Genomic DNA, 19,399 nt, shown 5'->3' on the forward strand with positions numbered 1-19,399 from the left:
AAACCGGAAGAGGAGGAGGAGGAGGAGGAGGAGGAGGAGGAGGAGGAGGACCTTAATGCCCGCACAGCATTGTGGGCATGGTGGTTTTGACCGCTAATGCCGATCTCGCACGTTGCTATGCTCTGAGGCGCCATCTGCTGGACACGATTATAATCCGTGGGTTTGAAAGGAACGGAGAGCTTCTCAGGCGTGGGAATCTCTTTATTTTCTGAGCCCGGTCGGTTCCTCACCAGTTGTTGAAAGGCGCCATGGTTAAGAGTACAGACCCTGGAAGCATACTGCCCGGTTGCTCCCCATGCTGGCCGTGGACTTGTTCGAGTTACTTAGGTTCAGTTTCCTCCCCCTGTACAACGGGGGTTATGATATGTAGACACAGTTCTAGGGATTGTCGTGAGGGTTGAGTTAGCGAAGTATGTTAGAGCAATGCCCGGCACCTGGTGAGCATGCGCTATTGGCAGTACAATGAGGACAAAACCTTCACGGAGTTGTTGTGAGGCTTAACAGGCCCAGAACATGTTTGATACATCATCTGTGCCCAATAAAATAAAACAAGCCAGCATCTTCTTTCATCTTTTTTTTTTTTTTTTTTTTTTTTTTTTTTTTGAGCACTTGCTACGTTCCAGGCAGGGCGCTAAGCACTTTAAAGGCATTGTTATCTCATTTAATCCTCACAACGGCATGAGGTATATTATTTTATTATACCCCTTTTACAAACGAGAACACTGAGGCACAAAAATGAGGTCAAGAACACCTACTCTGAATGTGACAGGGCTGGGAAATGAATATTGGTATCACCTGACTCTAGACCTTGTGCCATTTACCATGACTATATTGCCTCATCTGGTAAAAGGAAATAATTTGGTTAAACCATATTGTGAATTGTGAGATGTTTTATTATGAAGTTTGTTTGGACTTCCACTACTTAAATGTGATTGTTCCTGCCTCTGAAGTCTATCAAGTTCTTTATTAACACTCAACCTCATTAAACTTAGCAACACTCTGGAACCACACTGGCTCTTGTTTTTTATTTTTTTTTTTATTATTATTATTTTTTTTTATTTTTGAGATCAAGGGTGCCCCTGGGGGAGGAGCGGGGGTCGGGGAGTGGGACAGAGGATCTGAGACCAGCTCTGTGCTGACAGCAACGAGCCCGATGAGGAGCTCAAACTCACCAACCCTGAGATCATGACCTGAGCGGAAGTCAGAGGTTCAGTCCCCCAAGTGCCTTAAGCACCTTGGGCAAAATAATTTACTCACTAATAACATGGGGCTAATAGCAGTACCAACCTCACAGAAAATTAGTTAATTTAGGTAAAGTACTTAGAAGAGAGCCTGGCCCAGAACAAGCCAGGGTAGGTATGATTTATCTCTGGGTGCCACACACTGCCCAGCCTTTATTTACAAATTTATTTACAAATAAAGGTATGAATCCTTTCTAAATGAAGGAATCAGAAAACAGTTGGGCACAGCAGGTGCTCAGGGAGCCAAGAATGTAGCCTGGCATAAACTGGGCTTCATTGTCAGTTTCTACTTCTTGTCAATGAAAGGATAGCTTTGATTATTCCAGCTCTTACAGATTATAAAGAAGCAATTCCCTAGTCTAGCTTTGGAAATGTGCGAGGTCAGAGCGTTCAGTGGTGAAAGTGAGGTGCGACAGGTGAATGGGGGTCACATCATGCAAGCCTTGTCGATCCTGTTAAGGTGTGTGGCTGTGAGTAGAGGTCATTGAAGAGTGTTAAGTGGTTGCGTTTTGAAAGGTGACCTTGGCTTGGGTATGTACAGGGATTGGAGGAGGGCAAGGGTAGATGCAGGAAGACCCATTAGGCCAGGGCAGGAAGACAGTGGAAAGCCGTTGGTGGCTTGAGACCAATTCAAGAGATCCTTAGAAGCTAGAAATCTATTTTAGTCAATAAATGCTTGTGCAGCCTGTACTGTGTCCATTTTTATGAATAGTAACTCATGTAAACTTCATTACAATCCTGTGAGGTATAGGTGCTATTATCATCCCCACTTTACAGACTAGGAAACCGAAACCCAGACAGGTGAAGTCACTTGCACAAACTTACGCTACTAGAAAGTGGCAGAGTCAGAATTTGAACCCAGACCTTTGGCTCTAGTATCCTTGCACTTGACACTCCCTAGGCTGCCTTGTCAATTAACAGAACTTTGTGCCTGAGGGGTAAATTGTCGGGGGAGAGGGAGAGAGGCATCCAGGGTGATACTCAAGATTGTGGCATAGAGAGTTTGGGTAAATGAATGATAAGGTTCGCGCTTAAGTGTTGGCACACAGGTGCCGTAGGTGCAGACGGATGACTGTGAGTTGCGTTAGGGGGTGTAGTATAAGCCCTGACAGCTGGTTTGTCTTTTTTGTAATGTCAGTGCCTGACTTAAGCTTTGATTGCAGAGGTATCCACTTCAAGGAGATAACCATCTTTGAGATGGATGCCAGCCACGTTGCCAGCCACATGGTCTAGTTATAAAGAGCCAGGTCAAGGCCCCATCTCCCCCTGAGGCTCCTGTTTCAGAGATCAGATCTTGGTAACCGGGCATTTGGGCTGTTTGATTTCACTCTTTGGGTGCTTTCAATTCCAACTCTTTTCATTTTAAATTCACCAGTAAATAGTGAGCCTGTGAAACTCTAGGCCCCACCCTGGACCCCAGTAAAAGCAGAACCCAAGGTGCTCCCCACTTCTCTCTCTCTCTCCCTCCGGGTACTGACTGTGTGGTCCCAGGTGTGGCATGTAATTTCCAGGGCCTGTGAGTAATAAACCTTTTCTCCCCTCAAAGTTCCCTGATGGTTATTGCTGAGGGCATCTTGCATTCGTAATAAAAACCAGAAGGGCCAGTCCAGCCACAACATTGGTTGTCAAGTAGCTGAGACCAGCACACATCAGAGGTGCCTGCGGGCCATCCAGCTACAGAGCCTGGTCTGGGAGGGAAGCCTGAGCACTGAGACTGATAGTCCTTGGGGCCAGGGCCGGGAGTGAGATCTCCCAAGGAGGAGAGAAGAGAAGTCAGCATTTAAAGAGGGGAAAGAAGAGAAGAGAGAGTGAGCAAAGGGAACCAAGAAGGGGCCGCTGCAGAGTTAGGAGAAGGCTGGGAGATAAGGCACCTGAACCTTCAGGAGAAAAGTTGGAGAAAAAGAAGTGAAGAAGTGGAAGCCAAGCTCAAACTGAGCCTGTGCCCAGCAGGAAATGAAAAAGCCTGGACAATCTGTTACAAGTAGGGGCCTTTATACTGTGACCCCCAAGTACATGGTCTAGAAAGATTCACTGGGCTGCGAGGAGAAGGAGAAAAGAGGGATGTGGAGTGACAGGGAGAGAGACTTAGGAGGTCCCAGCTCTAAAGCCTGCAGCCAGCCCTCCAGGTGACTCATGGGCCCCAGAAAAGCAGTTAAGGCCAGGGGTTAGTGTGAAGGGGAGAGAGCAGAGAAGCCACCAGCCCTAGAGGGAAAGGCTGACCAGGCAGAGGCCTTCTTGGGGTGGAGGTCCAGGTGGGCCATCTCACTGGGGACCCGTGTGAACAGACAGCATTGGGTGCCGGTTGTGTCCTGCTGGGATGAAGGGAAGGAACTCTTGAATTTCCACCAGTAGAAACAGAGATGAAGTTGAGTCAGAGAAAAGTAAAGTTCTGTATCTTTTTAAAAAAATTTTTTTAACGTTTATTTATTTTTGCAGGAGAGAAAAACAAAGTGTGAGTGGGGGGAGGGGCAGAGAGAGAGGGAGACACAGAATCCGAAGCAGGCTCCAGGGTTTGAGCTGTCAGCACAGAGCCCAAACCAGGGCTCGAACTCACAAACTATAAGATCATGACCTGAGCCGAAGTTGGACGCTCAACTGACTGAGCCACCCAGGCGCCCCATAAAGCTCTGTATCTTACATGCAGGAAGATATGAACGGGGATCTGTACCTGTCACACAAACAATGCTCAGCCCTATTCCTGGCATCCTGGGAGCCCCCTGGAGATGCTGAGAAGGAAAGGCAGAGAAGGGGGAGGCAGAGGGAGAAGGAGCAGGTTGAGCTCCCTTCGGCTTTTGATTGCAGATACAGGGAGTTAGGGACCTAGAAGTACCCACACACAGCTCACCCCTCTCCCTTAGCCCCCATGCTCAATCTGTCCCTAATCCCGCCCACTTATGTCCTCACAGCTCCCACCAATCCTGCCATCTCCTCAGTGACTGCCAGAGAGCGGGGCTGACATCCAGGTTCTGCCTCTACCGACACACACATTTCTCCTTGGCTGTGTGACTTGAGGCAAGTCTCTTCACCTGTCTGGCCTCAGTTTTCTTCTCTGTGAAATAAGAATAATAAGGTACCTACCACACAGGACTGTTGAGAGAATTTAACATGATTATCTGGGCAGGGTACTTAGCTCAGGCCTGGCTCGAGGGATAAATAAGCACTCTATGAAAGCCAACTTTTAGTATTGTCAGTTCAGACATCATCTTTTCCTGGCTGGACACTCAGGGCAGCCCCCACTATGGCCTCTCGGCACCCATTCTTGCCCGTCTAGTCTTTCCTCTCCAACTCAGTCAGGATCATTCCCCTGTCTAACACTTGTCAAGCTACAGCTTCTTTGCCCAGAGTGTGGGTCTTGGTCCATCTGAGACACTCCTTAAAGTTTAACTTTCCGGGATCTTCCTCCAGTGTCCCAGGAGATCTTGCTGAGACTCGTCGCTCTACAAACCAAAGCTTGGTATGGGATCCAAGGCCCTGGACCTCTCCCCTGCCACCTCCTCCAACCTGATACTCCCTACCTCACCCTCTGACCAACCAGAGGGTGTAGAGTTCCCTGCTGCCCTGCACTTGCCTGTTCGTCCCCATTTGTAGGTGTGCAGGCTTGGACACTCCTTCTCCCCTCTCCTCCTGACTCCTTCTACCTCCCTATCCCTCAGGAAGTCATGCCTGTTATGTGCTGAATTATCTTCCTTCCAAAGTAGTATCTTGGAGATCTAACTGCCAGTACCTCAGAATGGGACTGTGTTTGGAGATAAGGCCTTTAAAGAGGTAAGTAAGTTAAAATGAGGCTTTTAGGGTGGGCTCTCACCCAATCTGAATGATGTCCTCGTAAGAGGAGACCAGGGCACAGACATACACAGAGGAAAGACCATGTGAGGACACAGCAAGAAGGTGGCCATCTGTAAGCCAAGAAGAGAGGCCCCAGGAGAAACCAGAGTTGCTAACATCTTGATCTTAGACAAGACTTGTTAAAGGCTAGCATTGTGGCCTATCAGTGGGTTATTAAATTGATTTCGTGAGTTCAGCCAACATTTTTAATGAAATAGAATAGAGGAGAAAACATAGCCGAATACACTGCATGGAGTAAAGATATGTATTGTCCCATAACACTTGTGTTTTCCTTGTGTGCCTGTGTGTGTATATTGAATCACAATAAAAAAGTCTTCCTTACTGATACCCATCAAGAAAGAAAGAAAGAAAGAAAGAAAGAAAGAAAGAAAGAAAGAAAGAAGAAAAGAAAAGAAAAGAAAAGAAAAGAAAAAAGAAAAAGCCACTGTAGTTTCAGCTGGAACAAGTCCCTGCCGGTTCAAATTGCAGACTGTAAGGGTTTGGTTGAACCAGCTCATCTTATTTTAAGCATTTTTGTTATAAAATATCATAAACAAATAGCTTATACAACATAAATATACAGTTTACCAAACTATTACAAAACAAGTACCCAGGTGATATCACTGCATCAAGAACCTGAACAGTACCCTGGACAGCACCCTAATGCTTCTCGTTGTGCCCCTTCCCAATTACAATCGACCCTTCTGATTTTTTTTTTAATTTTTTTTTTCAACGTTTATTTATTTCTGGGACAGACAGAGACAGAGCATGAACGGGGGAGGGGCGGAGAGAGAGGGAGACACAGAATCGGAAACAGGCTCCAGGCTCCGAGCCATCAGCCCAGAGCCCGACGCGGGGCTCGAACTCCCGGACCGCGAGATCGTGACCTGGCTGAAAGTCGGACGCTTAACCGACTGCGCCACCCAGGCGCCCCGACCCTTCTGATTTTTGTGCTATTGACTTCCTTGACTTTCTTTATTTTTATTTCTAACGTTTCATTTCTCTTGATATACACCTAGGAGTGAAGTTGCTGGCTCATGTGTAACTCTATGTTTAACTGCTTGAGGTGCTGCTGGACTGTTCCTAAGCAGCTGCACCATTTTACATTCCCGGGAGCAGGGTGTGAAGGTGCTGAACTCCCCACATCTGGATGATGATGCCTGCTTTTGTCCCACTCTATGGGTCATCCTTTCCTGTTTCTTTGTATGAATTATATATTTTTTGTTGGAAACAGAAGATTTCAATTAATATGTTGTAGCAACTCGGTACTAGTCCACTGCCTCCAGGGCTTGTTATTGTTATTTGTCTGTTTAGTGACTGGCTGGATTATTTTAGTGAAGTCTTTACCCTCCTCCCCACAGTCTAAATACAAAGCCTCTGTCATTGGTCCTCAGGAAGTGCAGCCTTGGGTATTCCTACAGTCACCCTGGGATGACAGTGGTTTGGGCAAGGCTCTCTTTGACTGACTCTTTCCCTGGCTACACCCAGCTGTTAAGCTCCGTTCAATGCCAGCTGAGTCCTCTGTTGTTTTCTTTAAGATTTTTTTGTAATGTTTATTTATTTTTGAGAGAGAGATACACACAGAGCATGAGCGGGTGAGGGGCAGACAGAGAGGGAGACACAGAATCTGAAGCAGGCTCCAGGTTCCGAGCTGTCAGCACAGAGCCTGACGCAGGGCTCAAACCCATGAGCTGTGAGATCATGACTTGAGCAAAGTCAGGCTCTTAACCGACTGAGCCACCCAGGCGCCCCCTCCTTTGTTTTCAACAATGAATGTCCTGGGACCTAAATTGCTCCATAAACTGATCCAATCAAATTTGGATTCTTTGAAGGAATAGGATTTGTATCCCTGAATCTACCTGAGGGTTCAATCTTTTCTCGGCCCCCATTCCCACTTACAACAGGGCCTCAAAGGCAAAGCTCAGCATCATAGGCCCTTCCTTCCTCTCTCCAAATCTTTCAGTCCAGAGAGTTCCTTGTTGTTGCTGTTGTTGTTTTCAGCATCTTTTCTGAAATAGATACACAAATATTCTTCCAAACTGCTTACGCTAGTCCCTTGTCTTCAGACACGTGAACCCAAGAATTGAAGAAATAAAGATTGTATCTTGTTCCTCTGTTACTTTTTTCCCCCCAATAGGGTCAAGATGTAGATTGAAGAGAAAGGAGGGGTTGATTTCAGAAGAGTACTGCAAATTTTTATCGCACCATAGGTAAGTGCTATTATTGTTCCCATTTTATAAATAAGGAAGATGAGATCTAGAGAGATTGAGAAGCTGGAGTTTTTGAGACAGAGCCAGAAGTCAAGGCTGGAAGCTGGGCACTTGTGTCTGTTGGCGGTGTCCCAACTCTCCCTTCCTCTCCCCCACCTAGACAATGCTGGGGCCAGGCCCTCCCCGGCTTTGGGAGGCCCCTTGTGGTCTGGCCATGCTCATCATGCAGCTCCGGTGCCAGCACACTAAGCCACAGGAGAAATCTCTGCATCCTGCAGTACTCTGCAATCTCTCTCAGCCCTTCCTCCCTGCAGTCTGGTGTCAGATGGTAGCACTGGGGCTCTGATCAATCCTCAGCTATGTAGTTGTCTGGCTGTGTGACCTGGGGCAAGTATCTCTTCCCTCGCCCCCTGAGCTTCAGTTTCCCCATCTGTGACCTGGGGATTCTGGTGGTTATCGAGCATGTGTTCACTGAGGGCCCGCTCTGGCAGGTAATGTGCTGGAAGCTGGGAATGCAAAGGGGAGTGAGACTGTCCCAGTGTCCCCGTGTCCCACAGTGGCTTGCCTACCTGGCATGGAGGTGGACATATTGCAGGCATTCAAGGAAGGGAGCTCTCCTGTGGTGCAGGATTTGCATGATTTGCTGCTGACAGCCCAGCAGTCCAGCCTCCTCTGTGGTGGCCTCTCAGGGAGCCTCTCTTTGATTAATGAGTGCCTTTGTCCCTAAAGGACGAGCTGCCGGCTGCCTTCATGTTTCATCAGGCTGCTAAGGCCCCCAAACAGTTGGCAAAGCAGTTGGTATCATGGACTATTTTTAGGTGGGGGAGTTAGTGGGGTGTGTGGATGTGGTGGGGCCCAGGGGGAGTCCAGGAGACAGGGAGCATCACAAGCAACAAGATGAGGGGAGAGCAGGAAGGATGCTCTCTCTCAGGAATGTGTGGGCAAATTTTCACATCTCCTTCATGACTGGGGCCAAAGACCACCTCCTCTGTACAGCCTTCCTTGATTTCTTCAATAAATGCACCAAAGACTCAGGTTAAGGGCTACCCTCTGGTCTTCCCCCAGCTCTTGGTTATGGTTCCAAACATACTGAGAAATAATGTGCCGTCGGGTTCTTATCTGATGCATCTCTGGGTCTCTCCTGCTCTGCACCTCTGAGTCCCATCCTGCCATTTCTCATCATAACAACAAGGTATAGAATAGAAGTTAGGAGTCCAGATTTTGGAGTCACACAGCTGAGACCTACTCTTGGCTCCTTTCTAGCAAGATAACCACGACCAAGTTAGGTTTGTACAACTGTTTTGTCATCTGTAAAATGGGTGATTATCGTGCCTGCCTCCTAGAAATTAAAGGGCTTATCTTGCTCAAAGCACAGAGTATAATACTTGGCATAGATTGACAAATCTCTTGCAAGCCCAGGCCCAGAAGGAACTGCACCCAACCCAAAGCCCCCCTTGTGGCTTCTTGGGTATGATGTGCGTGCTAGCTGGAAGGAGGGAAGTGTTCCCGGACACCCCGGGGCCTAGAGGCAACCCAGCGAGAGAGTGGAGGAGCGAGGCTAAAGACAAGGTCTAGTCAATTGTAGCATTTTCCCTCAGCCTCCCTGCTAACGCACACCCCCTCCTCCGACTCTCTAGTATTTTCCTTCTCTCCTTCCCGCCCCCGCTTCTAATTCTGCAGCTACCCCAAGTGGGAAGACAGGTCTCGGGGTGACGGGCGTGGGGGTGGGGGAGCAGGTGGATAGTCCCCGGCCCAAGGTGGGGAAAGGCGCCTCCCGCGCAGTACAAAGGCTCCGGCTTGCGGTGGGGGAGGGGGCGCCCGTGTCTCTAGGAGAACCCGGAAGTCCCCAGAAATGAGGGCGGGGTCTGAGGGAGCCTGAACTGGGGGATGGGTCTCACAGACACCGGGGAGTCCCCGAACCAGTGAAGATGCGCTAGGGAGTTCCTGAGACGGAGTGTGGGCGGAGCTTCCCAGGGCCTGGGGGCGGGGCTATGGAGGGGCGTGGTCTCCCACGAAGGGGCGGAGCTCTGTTGACTAGGGCTAAGCTTCGCCGCAAGAGGCGGAGTTTCGGGTGGGGCGGGGCTTTAAGGGGGAGGGGCATCGGGACAAGGGGCGGAGTGTGGCGCTTCGCGCTCGCCCCCTCCCCCGGCCCCGGGTGTCCCCGTGACGAGGCAGCGCGGAGCCGCCGCGGGCCGGGCCCATCCCGCCGCAGCGGCCCCGGGGCCGAGCAGGGGCGAGGCGCGGAGGGAGCGGCGCCGAGTGGGGCCGGGAGCGCGGCCAGGTGAGACCGCCGGGGCGGAGGGGGCGGGGGCTGCGCCGGGCGGGCCCCGGCGGGCGCGGGGGGCGTGTTTGCGTGTCTGAGGGTGGCAGGGGGAGTGGGTCCGAGGGCTGGCGCAGGGGGTTGTTTGCGCGCTCGCGGGTCCCGAGTGGGCTCTGCGCCCGTCCGGGCACTGCCCGCGGGGCTCGGGGCGTGCGGGACTGTGTGCGTGCGCGCGCGTGTTTGTGGCGAGGGGCCGCCGGGTGTGTATCTGCGTATGCGCTGGGCCGTCATTGTGCCTGCCCCGGGCGCGGGGCGCGGGGCGCGGGGCTCGGGGCTCGGGGCGCGGGCCTGCCCCGGTGCAGTCCCTCCTGCGCGGGGATGTTTTCCAAACAGGCTTCCTGCGGAGACTGGCTCTGCTGCAGCCCCAGCCGGAGGGGGGAGCGCCGCCCCCACAGGCCTCCAGAGACCCGGGCGGCCCTGGGACTGCAGACAGACACCTGAGGGAGGGAGGGGGCGCGCACCCGGGAGGGGTCCAGAGGCCCGCCCGCCCGGCGAAGCCAAGATGGGGAGACTGAGGCAGATGGATGGGGAGGAGAAGGTGGCCAGACAGGATGACATGAGGAGGAGGGTGGGAAGAGAGACGGGCGAAAAGGACGGCCCCGGGAGGACAGAGAGTCATTGAGGAAAAAGACAGACAGACAGAGGCCTAGACCTGCAAGGGACTAAATGATTAAGATAGATAGATTCCAAGAGCCCAACGGAAGGGTTACTCTGAGGCCCCGGAGCCAAGAGTCAAACCCAGGAACTGAGTCTAAGATGAGGAATAAGGGCCCTCTAACTCTTGAGGTGTCTCTCTTCCAAGCATATCCCAGACTCTGGGGTCCTAGCCAAAAAGAAGCCTCTGGCCACCCCAAGTTGGTCTACCCCTCTGGCCCTACCAGATATCCCGACCCTCTGATTGTGGGGCCCTTTCCTCTTGGTTCCATCCCACCCATTTCCCTTCCCTGGTATCCCAGCAACCCCGGGGCAGTTTAAAGGAGACAGAGGTGGAGTGGTTGCCATAGCAACAGAGGTGGTGAAAGGTCACTCTGGCCTTTGCCTAGGTGATCCTGGCAGCAGGCCTGAGCTGGCATTGAGGGGGTTGGGATGAGAGGTTGCAAAATTCTTTTTCTCCTCTCCCACTCTGCCCAGAATGGTGCTAGAAGGAAACCCTGAAGTGGGGTCTCCCCGAACCTCAGACCTCGGGCACCCAGGGAGCCAGGGCTCTTGTGTCCTCTCTTCTCCTGGTGAAGATGCACAGCCAGGCGAGGAGCCCATCAAGTATGGAGAACTCATCGTCCTGGGGTGAGCGACCCTGGCCCAGGTGGGGCAGGGCACCAGGCATCCCCCAGGGCAACCAGATCAAGGGCCCCAGCTCTCCCCACATATGACCTTCTGCTGTTTGTCCCTCCTCACCTCCCCAACTGAGAGAGTTGACCAAACCCACCTCAATTCCTGTTATTTTATCTTCCCATTTTTAATAAATTACTGAGAAAACTCCGACTGCCCACCTGAGTTTCTGATCAGAAATAAAGTAGCACCATCATCTGCCTTTCATAAAGCACCTAGTATATGTAGTCTGGGGTGAAGAACTTTGGTTCTCCAGCAAAAATACTTGGTTCAAATCCTGCCTCTGCAAGTAGCTTAACTTCCCTGTGCCTCCATTTTCCCACCTTACAAATAGGGATGCTAATAATACCTCAGAGGGTTTTTGGAGGAATGAATGAGGTGATTTCTGTAAAGCACGTAGAACAGTGCCTGGCACATATCAAGTGTTCTGGGAGGCAGGCTTGTGCCAAGCCCTTTCATGGACATTATTTCATTTCAATCTTCACAAAGATGCTGTGAGGAAGGAGGTGAGGAAACCGAGGCTCAGAGAGGGGAAGTGACTGGTCCAAGGGCACACAGCTGGTAAGTGGCAGGGCTGGGATTCGGACCCAGGGCTTTCTTACTCCAGGTCTAGTGCACATTCACTAAGCCACAGCTGACCCTCACGCTACAGATGAGAACCGAGGCCAGGAGAGAGGAAGCGATGTGAGTTGGTGGTCCGTGGGTAAACTTCATCCCTTCCTGGTCTCCGCCTGACCGGGATCCCTGCACCACCCGCTTAACCCCACCCCCAGGCACAGATCCCTCTTCTTCCTCCTCCATCCACACCTTTTGGCCTCTCTCTCTGCCATCTGCCCCGAAGAAAATATTTGAGAAGCTATGCTGTCATTATGATTACTTAGAAGTAATAGGGGCTGTTATACATGTACACGCCATGTGCTTTTCCCCTAATAATCATAGTTAACGTTTATCAAGGGCTTGCTGTAGATCTGTCACACTCTGTGCCGGACATTTTTTAAATGATTTATGTCATTTAGTTCTCGCAGTGAACCTGTGAGGTAGGTCCTGATTAATTAGCACCGTTTTACAGAGGTCATGTGATAAGTGGAAGAGCCAGAATTTAAGCCAGGCCCACCTGAGCCTCAAGCCCATGTCCTGAACTGGCCCACACCCCATAGGTGGGAAGATTTTACAAGGGCAAAAGTGATCCCCCTCTCAGGGATGCTTGCATGATAGGAGCAGCTGCTTGGTGTCCCAAAGGAAGGGCAGGCTTTCCAGTTGAGGGTGAGGCCACTGATGGGGGGAGAGTGCAGACCTGAGGGTATAGGCCCTCTTGACAGCTGTTTGTTCTCTGTAGAGCAGTGAAGTCCCACACTGGTTATAGAGCCACTCGGAGAGCACCTTGAAAATACTCATTGACAGGCCTGTCCGAAACCTGCAGAATCAGAATCTCCATGGGTAGAGCCAGGAAATCTGTATTTTAACGAGCTCATGAGAAGACTCTGATTTAAGTGGGCCTTATCTGTATTTGGCAGCTCTTCATCCTGGGACTGCCTGCTCTAAATCCTTCCATGGCTCCCTAGTCTTCCAGAAAAAAGTCCAGGCTCTTAAGCTTGGTGTTCAGGGCCCTTCCAGCAGCTTCATCTTCCTCTACTGCAGTTTATCACCCAAATCACCACTCCCTGATCTCACCAAACCCTGCCAGTCTCATGACCTTTGCTTGGGGTGAGCCTTCCCTCGGGAAGGGCCTCTGCAAGAAAGGCCGGAGTCAGACGACCCAAGTTCAAATCTCTGACTTTTTCACTTACTAGCCTGGGACCTCAGGCAGGTCATTTTACCTCCCTGAGCCTCAATTTTTCTCATTTGTAAAATGGGAAGAAAGGTACTTGCCTGGCAGGACATTGCACAGATTCCATTAGGTAATTAATAACGTGAAGCACCGGGAACACGGGAGGCTCCAGTACATGGCAGTGACCAAGGCTGTGACTCACCCCATCTTTGCCTTCCACAATCACCCCCTCTGGATAAGAGCTGGAAGGAAGGTAGAAATTTGACATGTTATGGATATATGGAGGTGGTGGCATTGTGGGTCTTTCTTTCTTTCTTTCTTTCTTTCTTTCTTTCTTTCTTTCTTCTTTTCTTAAAGTTGATTTATTTATTTTGAGAGATGTATACAGAGAGCATGAGCAGGGGAGGGCAGAGAGAAAAGGAGAAAGGGAGAGAGAGAGAGAATCCCAAGCAGGCTCTGCACTGTCAGCACAGAGCCCAACACAGGGCTCGAACTCATGAACAGTGAGATCATGACCTGAGCTGAAACCAAGAGTCAGATGCTTAACCAACTGAGCCACCCAGGTGCCCCTCTGTTTTTTCTTTCATTCTGGTTTCCAGTCATACTTGTGGTGTAACAAGTGACAGTTTGCTATAGAGGTGAATCCTTTCTAGTTCTTCAAAGCCCAGCTTCCTCTTCTAGAAACCTGATCTGAGGCCAGAATTCCCTTCTCCTGCCTCTGGGCCTATGGCACAGTTGGTACTCAGGTTCCTTGAAAAGCTCAGGACCCCCACTTCCCTGCCACTGAGGACACAGGACTGACCTGCGGTGTGCCCCTGATGCCACCCCACCGCCCAGCATCTGGCCACACATGGCTCAGGCATCCAGGAAGCACTGGTTAATTGAATGAAAAGTCTTTTGTAGCTACTCTGCTCCTCACCCTACTTCCCAAAGGCACTGATTTGATATAGTAGGGAGGGTCTTCTAGTTTCAGATGCTTTTAGTGTTTGTTACCGTAGAACGTGCCCAGAAGTTAGCAGTTCCTCCAAATCTCTCAGGGGCTCACTTTCTTTTTTTTTTCCTCTCTCTCTCCCTTCAATTCCTTCTTTTTAACCCTCCACATCCACAGCTACAATGGGTGTCTGGCAAGTGGGGACAAGGGCCGCCGGAGAAGCCGCCTGGCACTGAGCCGCCGGCCCCATGCCAACGGAGTGAAGCCAGACGTCATGCACCACATCTCCACACCGCTCGTCTCCAAGGCAAGCAGCCTGTCCCAGTAGACCTGGACAAAAGTCCTGTGCTCCCTGCCCAGATCCCAGGTCCTCAGCCTTCCCAGTGCTGCCTGCCCACAGGCCTGCTGGAGCAGGGGAGCCCTCTGTGTCTTCTGGGGCTACCAGGGAAGTGGTGCCGAGAGGAGATCCCCTGCAGCGTACCGCACTTTACAGTTTGCAGAATGTTTCTTTGATGACCAGATCCCAGCCATTGAATGGAAACGATCAGCATCATTTAGAGGCAGCCAAGGCTCAGAGAAGGGATGTGACAGTCACACAGCAATGGCAAAGGAAAGCCTTTGGCTTCAGAGGATTTGGGTTAAGATACAAGCTCTCCTGTTTCCATCTGTGTGACTTTTGGCCAGTTTCTTCTCCTCCCTGAGCTGCGGTTCCCTCAGCCATAAGATGGGAATAATAACCAGGCCTCCCTCTTGGGGTGGCTGTAGGGATCAGATAAGGCAACCTGAGTATAGTGCCAGCTGCACAGGACATCCTCTGCGAGGGTAGAACTGCCCCTTCCCTGGGATTGGCCAGTGGGCGTTGGCTTCCAACTTGTGGCTCAGAGGCTCACACTTCTCTTGGCCACATGCCCTGGGAAGTGACTTCTCCTTTCTCCCCACCAGGCACTGAGTAACCGTGGCCAGCACAGCATCTCGTACACACTGTCCCGGAGCCACTCGGTCATAGTTGAATACACACATGACAGTGACACAGACATGTTCCAGGTATGCTCAGGCCCCTCTGTAAGCCTCTTGGCCACAGAGCCACCGGGCTTCAACATCCAGCACTGCAGGCATTCCAGGGTGACCCTGGAGGACTGAAGGCCGTGGTGAGGGTGTTTTGCGGGGGGGGGGGGGGGGGGACTCAGTGTAATCAACTACTCTTCAGATGAGGAAGCAGGATGTCCTATGAGGCCTTTGACTTCCTGGAGTCACACAGCAAATCAGTGGCTGTATCAAAATTTAAAACTCAAGACCAGACTCCCAGGCCACGGGAGGCCATACAGCTTAAGAGTTCAGAGTGCGGTGCGACAGTCATACTACCTGGGTCAGATCCCAGCTCCATCACTTACTAGCTGGGTAACTTTGGGCAAGCGTCGCTTAGACTCTCTGGGCCTCTGTTTCCTCATCTGTACAGTGGAGCCCACAGTATACCCACCCCATGGAATTATTGGGAAGATTAGCTGAGATACGGCACATGAAGGGCTTAGCACGGTATCTAGTAAATTTAAAAAATTCACTATGTGCTGCTAATGTTTGAGCACTCCCAGACCGTGGGTGTCACGTTTTCACTGGTCAATTAAAAAAAAAATAAACTCATTTTTATTGAGTGGGGGGAGACAGAGAAGCCCCAGATCCTAGCCATTGGATTTGGAGACCCCAGCTGAGAGCCCAGAGTGCTTAGGGAGTCGGGGTGGTACTCCCCCCTCCTCGTTGTTTGGTGACCCCGCAGGCGGAACCCTGGGGTAGGAAGCCTGTAGGATTGAGCCGTGCACAGTATCCCTGTGCTCGCCCTCCTCTTCCTCACAGATCGGCCGTTCCACCGAGAACATGATCGACTTTGTGGTAACGGACACATCGCCTGGAGGAGGGGCCGCCGAGGGCCCCTCTGCCCAGAGCACCATCTCCCGCTATGCCTGCCGCATCCTCTGTGACCGCCGGCCGCCCTATACTGCCCGCATCTATGCTGCTGGCTTTGATGCCTCCAGCAACATCTTCCTTGGAGTGAGTGAGCCCCCCCCAGGCAGGGACCGGCACTTTATCTGAGAGTGAGCAGAGGGGTAGGGTGGGGAGGGTCAGTGTCCTGGGGTGATGGACCAGTGGGCAGTCATCATAACCGTGACCTATGCTGGCAGTGGCAATGTCACTTAAAACATGAGCACAGTGAGACTCCAGGACTTCAGGTGATGCCCCCGGCCGTGCAGCGCCCATTCCAGTCCTCTCTGGGCTCCCTCTGACTGCGAGGGTATTGGGGCAGCATCCCGGGATCGCGGCCTGCTGGGGGCCACTCGGGGATATGATCTGATCCCACATGTGGTCCCAGGAGCGGGCAGCCAAGTGGCGGACCCCCGACGGCCTGATGGACGGCTTAACCACCAATGGGGTCCTGGTGATGCACCCAGCAGGCGGCTTCTCTGAGGACTCGGCCCCGGGTGTCTGGAGGGAGATATCAGTCTGTGGGAATGTGTACACTCTGAGGGACAGCCGCTCGGCACAGCAGCGAGGGAAGCTGGTAGGTGACCTGCTCCATCCTCCCCACCCCCGACTCCTTCCCAGGCCCTTCCCCCTGATCTCCAGCCCTCCTACACAAGGGAGCTCCAACAGGTTCCATTTGGGGGTCATGCCCCCTTACCCCACAGAGAGGACCAGACCAGTGGCTCCAAAATGTAGCTCACATACTGCCGGAGGTCTATGGGGTGAGGCGCGATAGAGCACACATAAATGCACTGTGCGGTAGAAAGTGGCCTTAGGGATGCCGACAGCTTAAAACATCCCAGCCTCCTGTGAGGATGACACTTGGCCCATGTGTGAGCAGTTTATAGCCGAAAGTGTTGGCAGTTTGCAACGTGTCTCTCACGTTCGGATGGATTTAGCTTTATTATCCTCTACTAGCGGGAAAGGGCCCTTGGAGTAGTTCTCACGGAGGTGACAGTGAATGCTCCACGTGGCACAGATCAGAGAACTAACATTAGGAGCTGGGACAGAGTCCTAGAGAGAGGCAGGGGCCTGCCCATGGTCACGTGGCTAAGCTCCTTAAATGGGCCTCTCCGAGCTCTTCCAGGGCTCGAGCACACCCGGCAAACAGATGCACAATCTCAGGGAAGAGCATGGCTTCTCTTTCCAGAGCACCAATTCTACGGGGAGATTTGGAGAAACATTATCTTTAAAATCGGTGTGTGTGAATATTTCACTGGCACACACTTGTTGAGTACCTACTGTGTTCCAGGCACTGTTCCAGACGTTTACGTTGATTGATTCATGGGAACCACTTGAGATAATGGGACGCAGACTCCATCTCGAGGATAAGGAAATTAAGACACAGAGAGGTTGAGTTACTTGACCGGGGATGCAAAGTTAGTAAACAGTGAAGCCAGGAATCACACCCAGGCACGCTAGTTCTAGAATCATTGCTTTTAACCACAGCCACTGGGACAGCTGCCTTGGGCTAAGCCCCCCAGTGTTTCTCAGATAGAAGGGTTTTCCCACTTCTGCCCTTAGGGGAGACCCTGGGAATAACCTTGTTTTGGTCAAGCTCTCCTGATGTGACAGATAAAGTGACCGAGGCCCATGTCACACTGTGAGGGACAGTGCATGCCTGGGAGCACTGACTTGCTCTCCCACATGGGTTCTCAGGCCTCCTGGCTCCTCTGCCCCAGCCCACCCCACTGGCCCAGGGTGTTCTCTCCAGGGAGGTTCAGTGGGATGGATAGGTGGCTTGGCTGGGGTGACGGCTGCCCAATGGCCAGGAGTTCGGGGGCCTCTTGAGCAGTAAGGCCCTTCTGCTGTCTCTGGCAGGTGGAAAACGAGTCTAATGTGCTGCAGGACGGCTCCCTCATTGACCTGTGTGGGGCCACGCTGCTATGGCGCACGCCAGCAGGGCTGCTGAGGGCACCCACGCTGAAGCAGCTAGAGGCCCAGCGGCAGGAAGCGAACGCAGCACGGCCCCAGTGCCCCGTGGGCCTCAGCACCCTGGCCTTCCCCAGTCCGGCCCGTGGCCGCACAGCACCCGACAAGCAGCAGCCCTGGGTCTACGTCCGTTGTGGCCACGTCCACGGCTACCACGGCTGGGGCTGCAGGAGAGAGCGGGGCCCCCAGGAGCGCGAGTGTCCTCTCTGTCGCCTCGTGGGACCCTATGTCCCCCTATGGCTCGGCCAGGAGGCCGGCCTCTGTCTGGACCCTGGACCACCCAGCCATGCCTTTGCACCCTGCGGCCATGTCTGCTCTGAGAAGACTGCCCGCTACTGGGCCCAGACACCACTGCCCCATGGCACCCATGCTTTCCATGCTGCCTGCCCCTTTTGTGGGGCCTGGCTCACCGGCGAGCATGGCTGCGTCCGCCTCATTTTCCAGGGGCCACTGGACTAGGCTCTCCCGGGGCCCTGGATGCCGTGCCCACCTGCCCACCTAGGTCCCCCACCTTCTGCAGCCCAGAGGGAGCTCTGCATGTGGGACTCTACCTGCTGGCACATAGCCACACCGGATGGACGTGTTGGATGGGCTGTGCTCCTCCCTCTTATCTCTGGTCCCCCAAACCCCTACCCCAGTCATAATGATGGGGCCCTCAGCTCCAGCTCTGTCCCGGGCTTTCCTGGGGTGTCCTACATCATGCCGCCTACACTGTGTCCCTGGGGGAGTGAAGGGGCCGTGGGCCCCTGACCCCCAGCTTAGGCTGGCTGTGCCCCGAGCCTGCCGACCCAGCTCCAGATATACTCACCCTGCTGCTGCCCTGGGTTCCTCTATAAACCTTGCTGCTCAGCTGCCCTCGCAAATCCCGCGTGTCCAGCATGAGTGCAGTGCCGCCAGCCCCTGCGTGAGCGGTGGGTGGGCAGCAGGCTGGGACTGGCATCTGCTGATACCCACTGTGGGCTGGACCACTATGCCAAGTGGGCTCTGGGGACAGACACAATCAGACTTGGTTCCCTGCCCGGTGGAATTCACAGTCTAGTGGACGACAGGCCAAATTACTGAATGACAGCACAGTTTCCTGTGTGCCAGGATCGGAGAACGGCCAAAGGCTGTGGAGCAGGTCTCACTAGAAGGCGGGAGGGTGAGGAACTCCCCACAGGAAGGGGAGTGTGCTGTGGGCAGGAGGGAGGCTGAGCACAGGCTCAGGTAGGAGGAAGCAGAGAACTGAGCGAGCGGTTGAGTGTCCGGGGCAGTGGCAACAGGGGGCAGAAGGGAGGCCGGAGCAAGAGGTTGGGGCTGTGCTGATGGGGAAGATGCCGGATGGAGGCTTTGGGACCTCATTTGTGGACAGTCAGGAGCAGGGGGAAGAGAGGGGACTCTCACAGTGCGCTGGCTGACAGAAGGGCTGGTATTGCCAAGTGCCCACCATGCCCCTTGCTGTGCTGCTGCTGCTAATAACTTTGTTAATGGAGCATTAACTAGGCGGTTTTGCTGTTTGATCCTCATAGCAACCCAGGGAGCAAGGTGTTACCATTTCTATCTAAGATTCTGAGATTAAGGCACATGCGCCAAGTCATACAGCTAGAAAAGATTCAAATCCTGCCCTCAGCCCGCCCTCCTCTCCATCACGCTGTGCTGCTTTCCTTGAACAGGGGTGGGAGAAGTTGGGAGGGCAGCTCAGGTAACTGGAACAGCATTGCAAAGGTGTGGCAGGAAAAATGCTTGGTGACAGAGGAGCCAGGTCTGGAGGGATGAGGAATGAGGGGTGTGGATGTTGGGCTGGGGCCTGGTGGCCCTTGGTTGCCATGAAGACCAAGTCTAAACTGGATC

General features: G+C 52.7%; 1 protein-coding gene across 2 annotated transcripts; it reads left to right on the plus strand.

The window, feature by feature from the left end:
- Positions 1–9,490: 9,490 nt before the first annotated feature.
- PELI3 (pellino E3 ubiquitin protein ligase family member 3) lies at positions 9,491–18,696 on the plus strand. 2 transcript variants are annotated; one of them, XM_032594931.1, is made up of 8 exons: positions 9,491–9,557; positions 10,728–10,880; positions 11,415–11,486; positions 13,802–13,931; positions 14,567–14,668; positions 15,473–15,667; positions 15,987–16,175; positions 17,459–18,696. In XM_032594931.1, the coding sequence occupies exons 2-8, from the start codon at positions 10,729–10,731 to the stop codon at positions 18,026–18,028; spliced, it is 1,410 nt and encodes a 469-aa protein (XP_032450822.1). In that variant the 5' UTR covers positions 9,491–9,557; position 10,728; the 3' UTR covers positions 18,029–18,696. The 2 variants fall into 2 exon arrangements, with proteins under 2 accessions (XP_032450822.1, XP_032450823.1); XM_032594932.1 differs by lacking the exon at positions 11,415–11,486.
- Positions 18,697–19,399: the final 703 nt, after the last annotated feature.

This window comes from Lynx canadensis, chromosome D1 (genome assembly GCF_007474595.2).
Source record: "Lynx canadensis isolate LIC74 chromosome D1, mLynCan4.pri.v2, whole genome shotgun sequence".
Taxonomy (NCBI): domain Eukaryota; kingdom Metazoa; phylum Chordata; class Mammalia; order Carnivora; family Felidae; genus Lynx; species Lynx canadensis.

What these genes read in the sequence shown, in the direction of transcription:
- PELI3 (XM_032594931.1), top strand. Translation starts at nt 10,729, where the DNA reads ATGGTGCTAGAAGGAAACCCTGAAGTGGGGTCTCCCCGAACCTCAGAC. An exon ending in GGAGAACTCATCGTCCTGGG is followed by an intron (nt 10,881 to 11,414) that starts GTGAGCGACCCT and finishes ATCTTCACAAAG; the next exon opens with ATGCTGTGAGGAAGGAGGTG. An exon ending in CCACACCGCTCGTCTCCAAG is followed by an intron (nt 13,932 to 14,566) that starts GCAAGCAGCCTG and finishes TCTCCCCACCAG; the next exon opens with GCACTGAGTAACCGTGGCCA.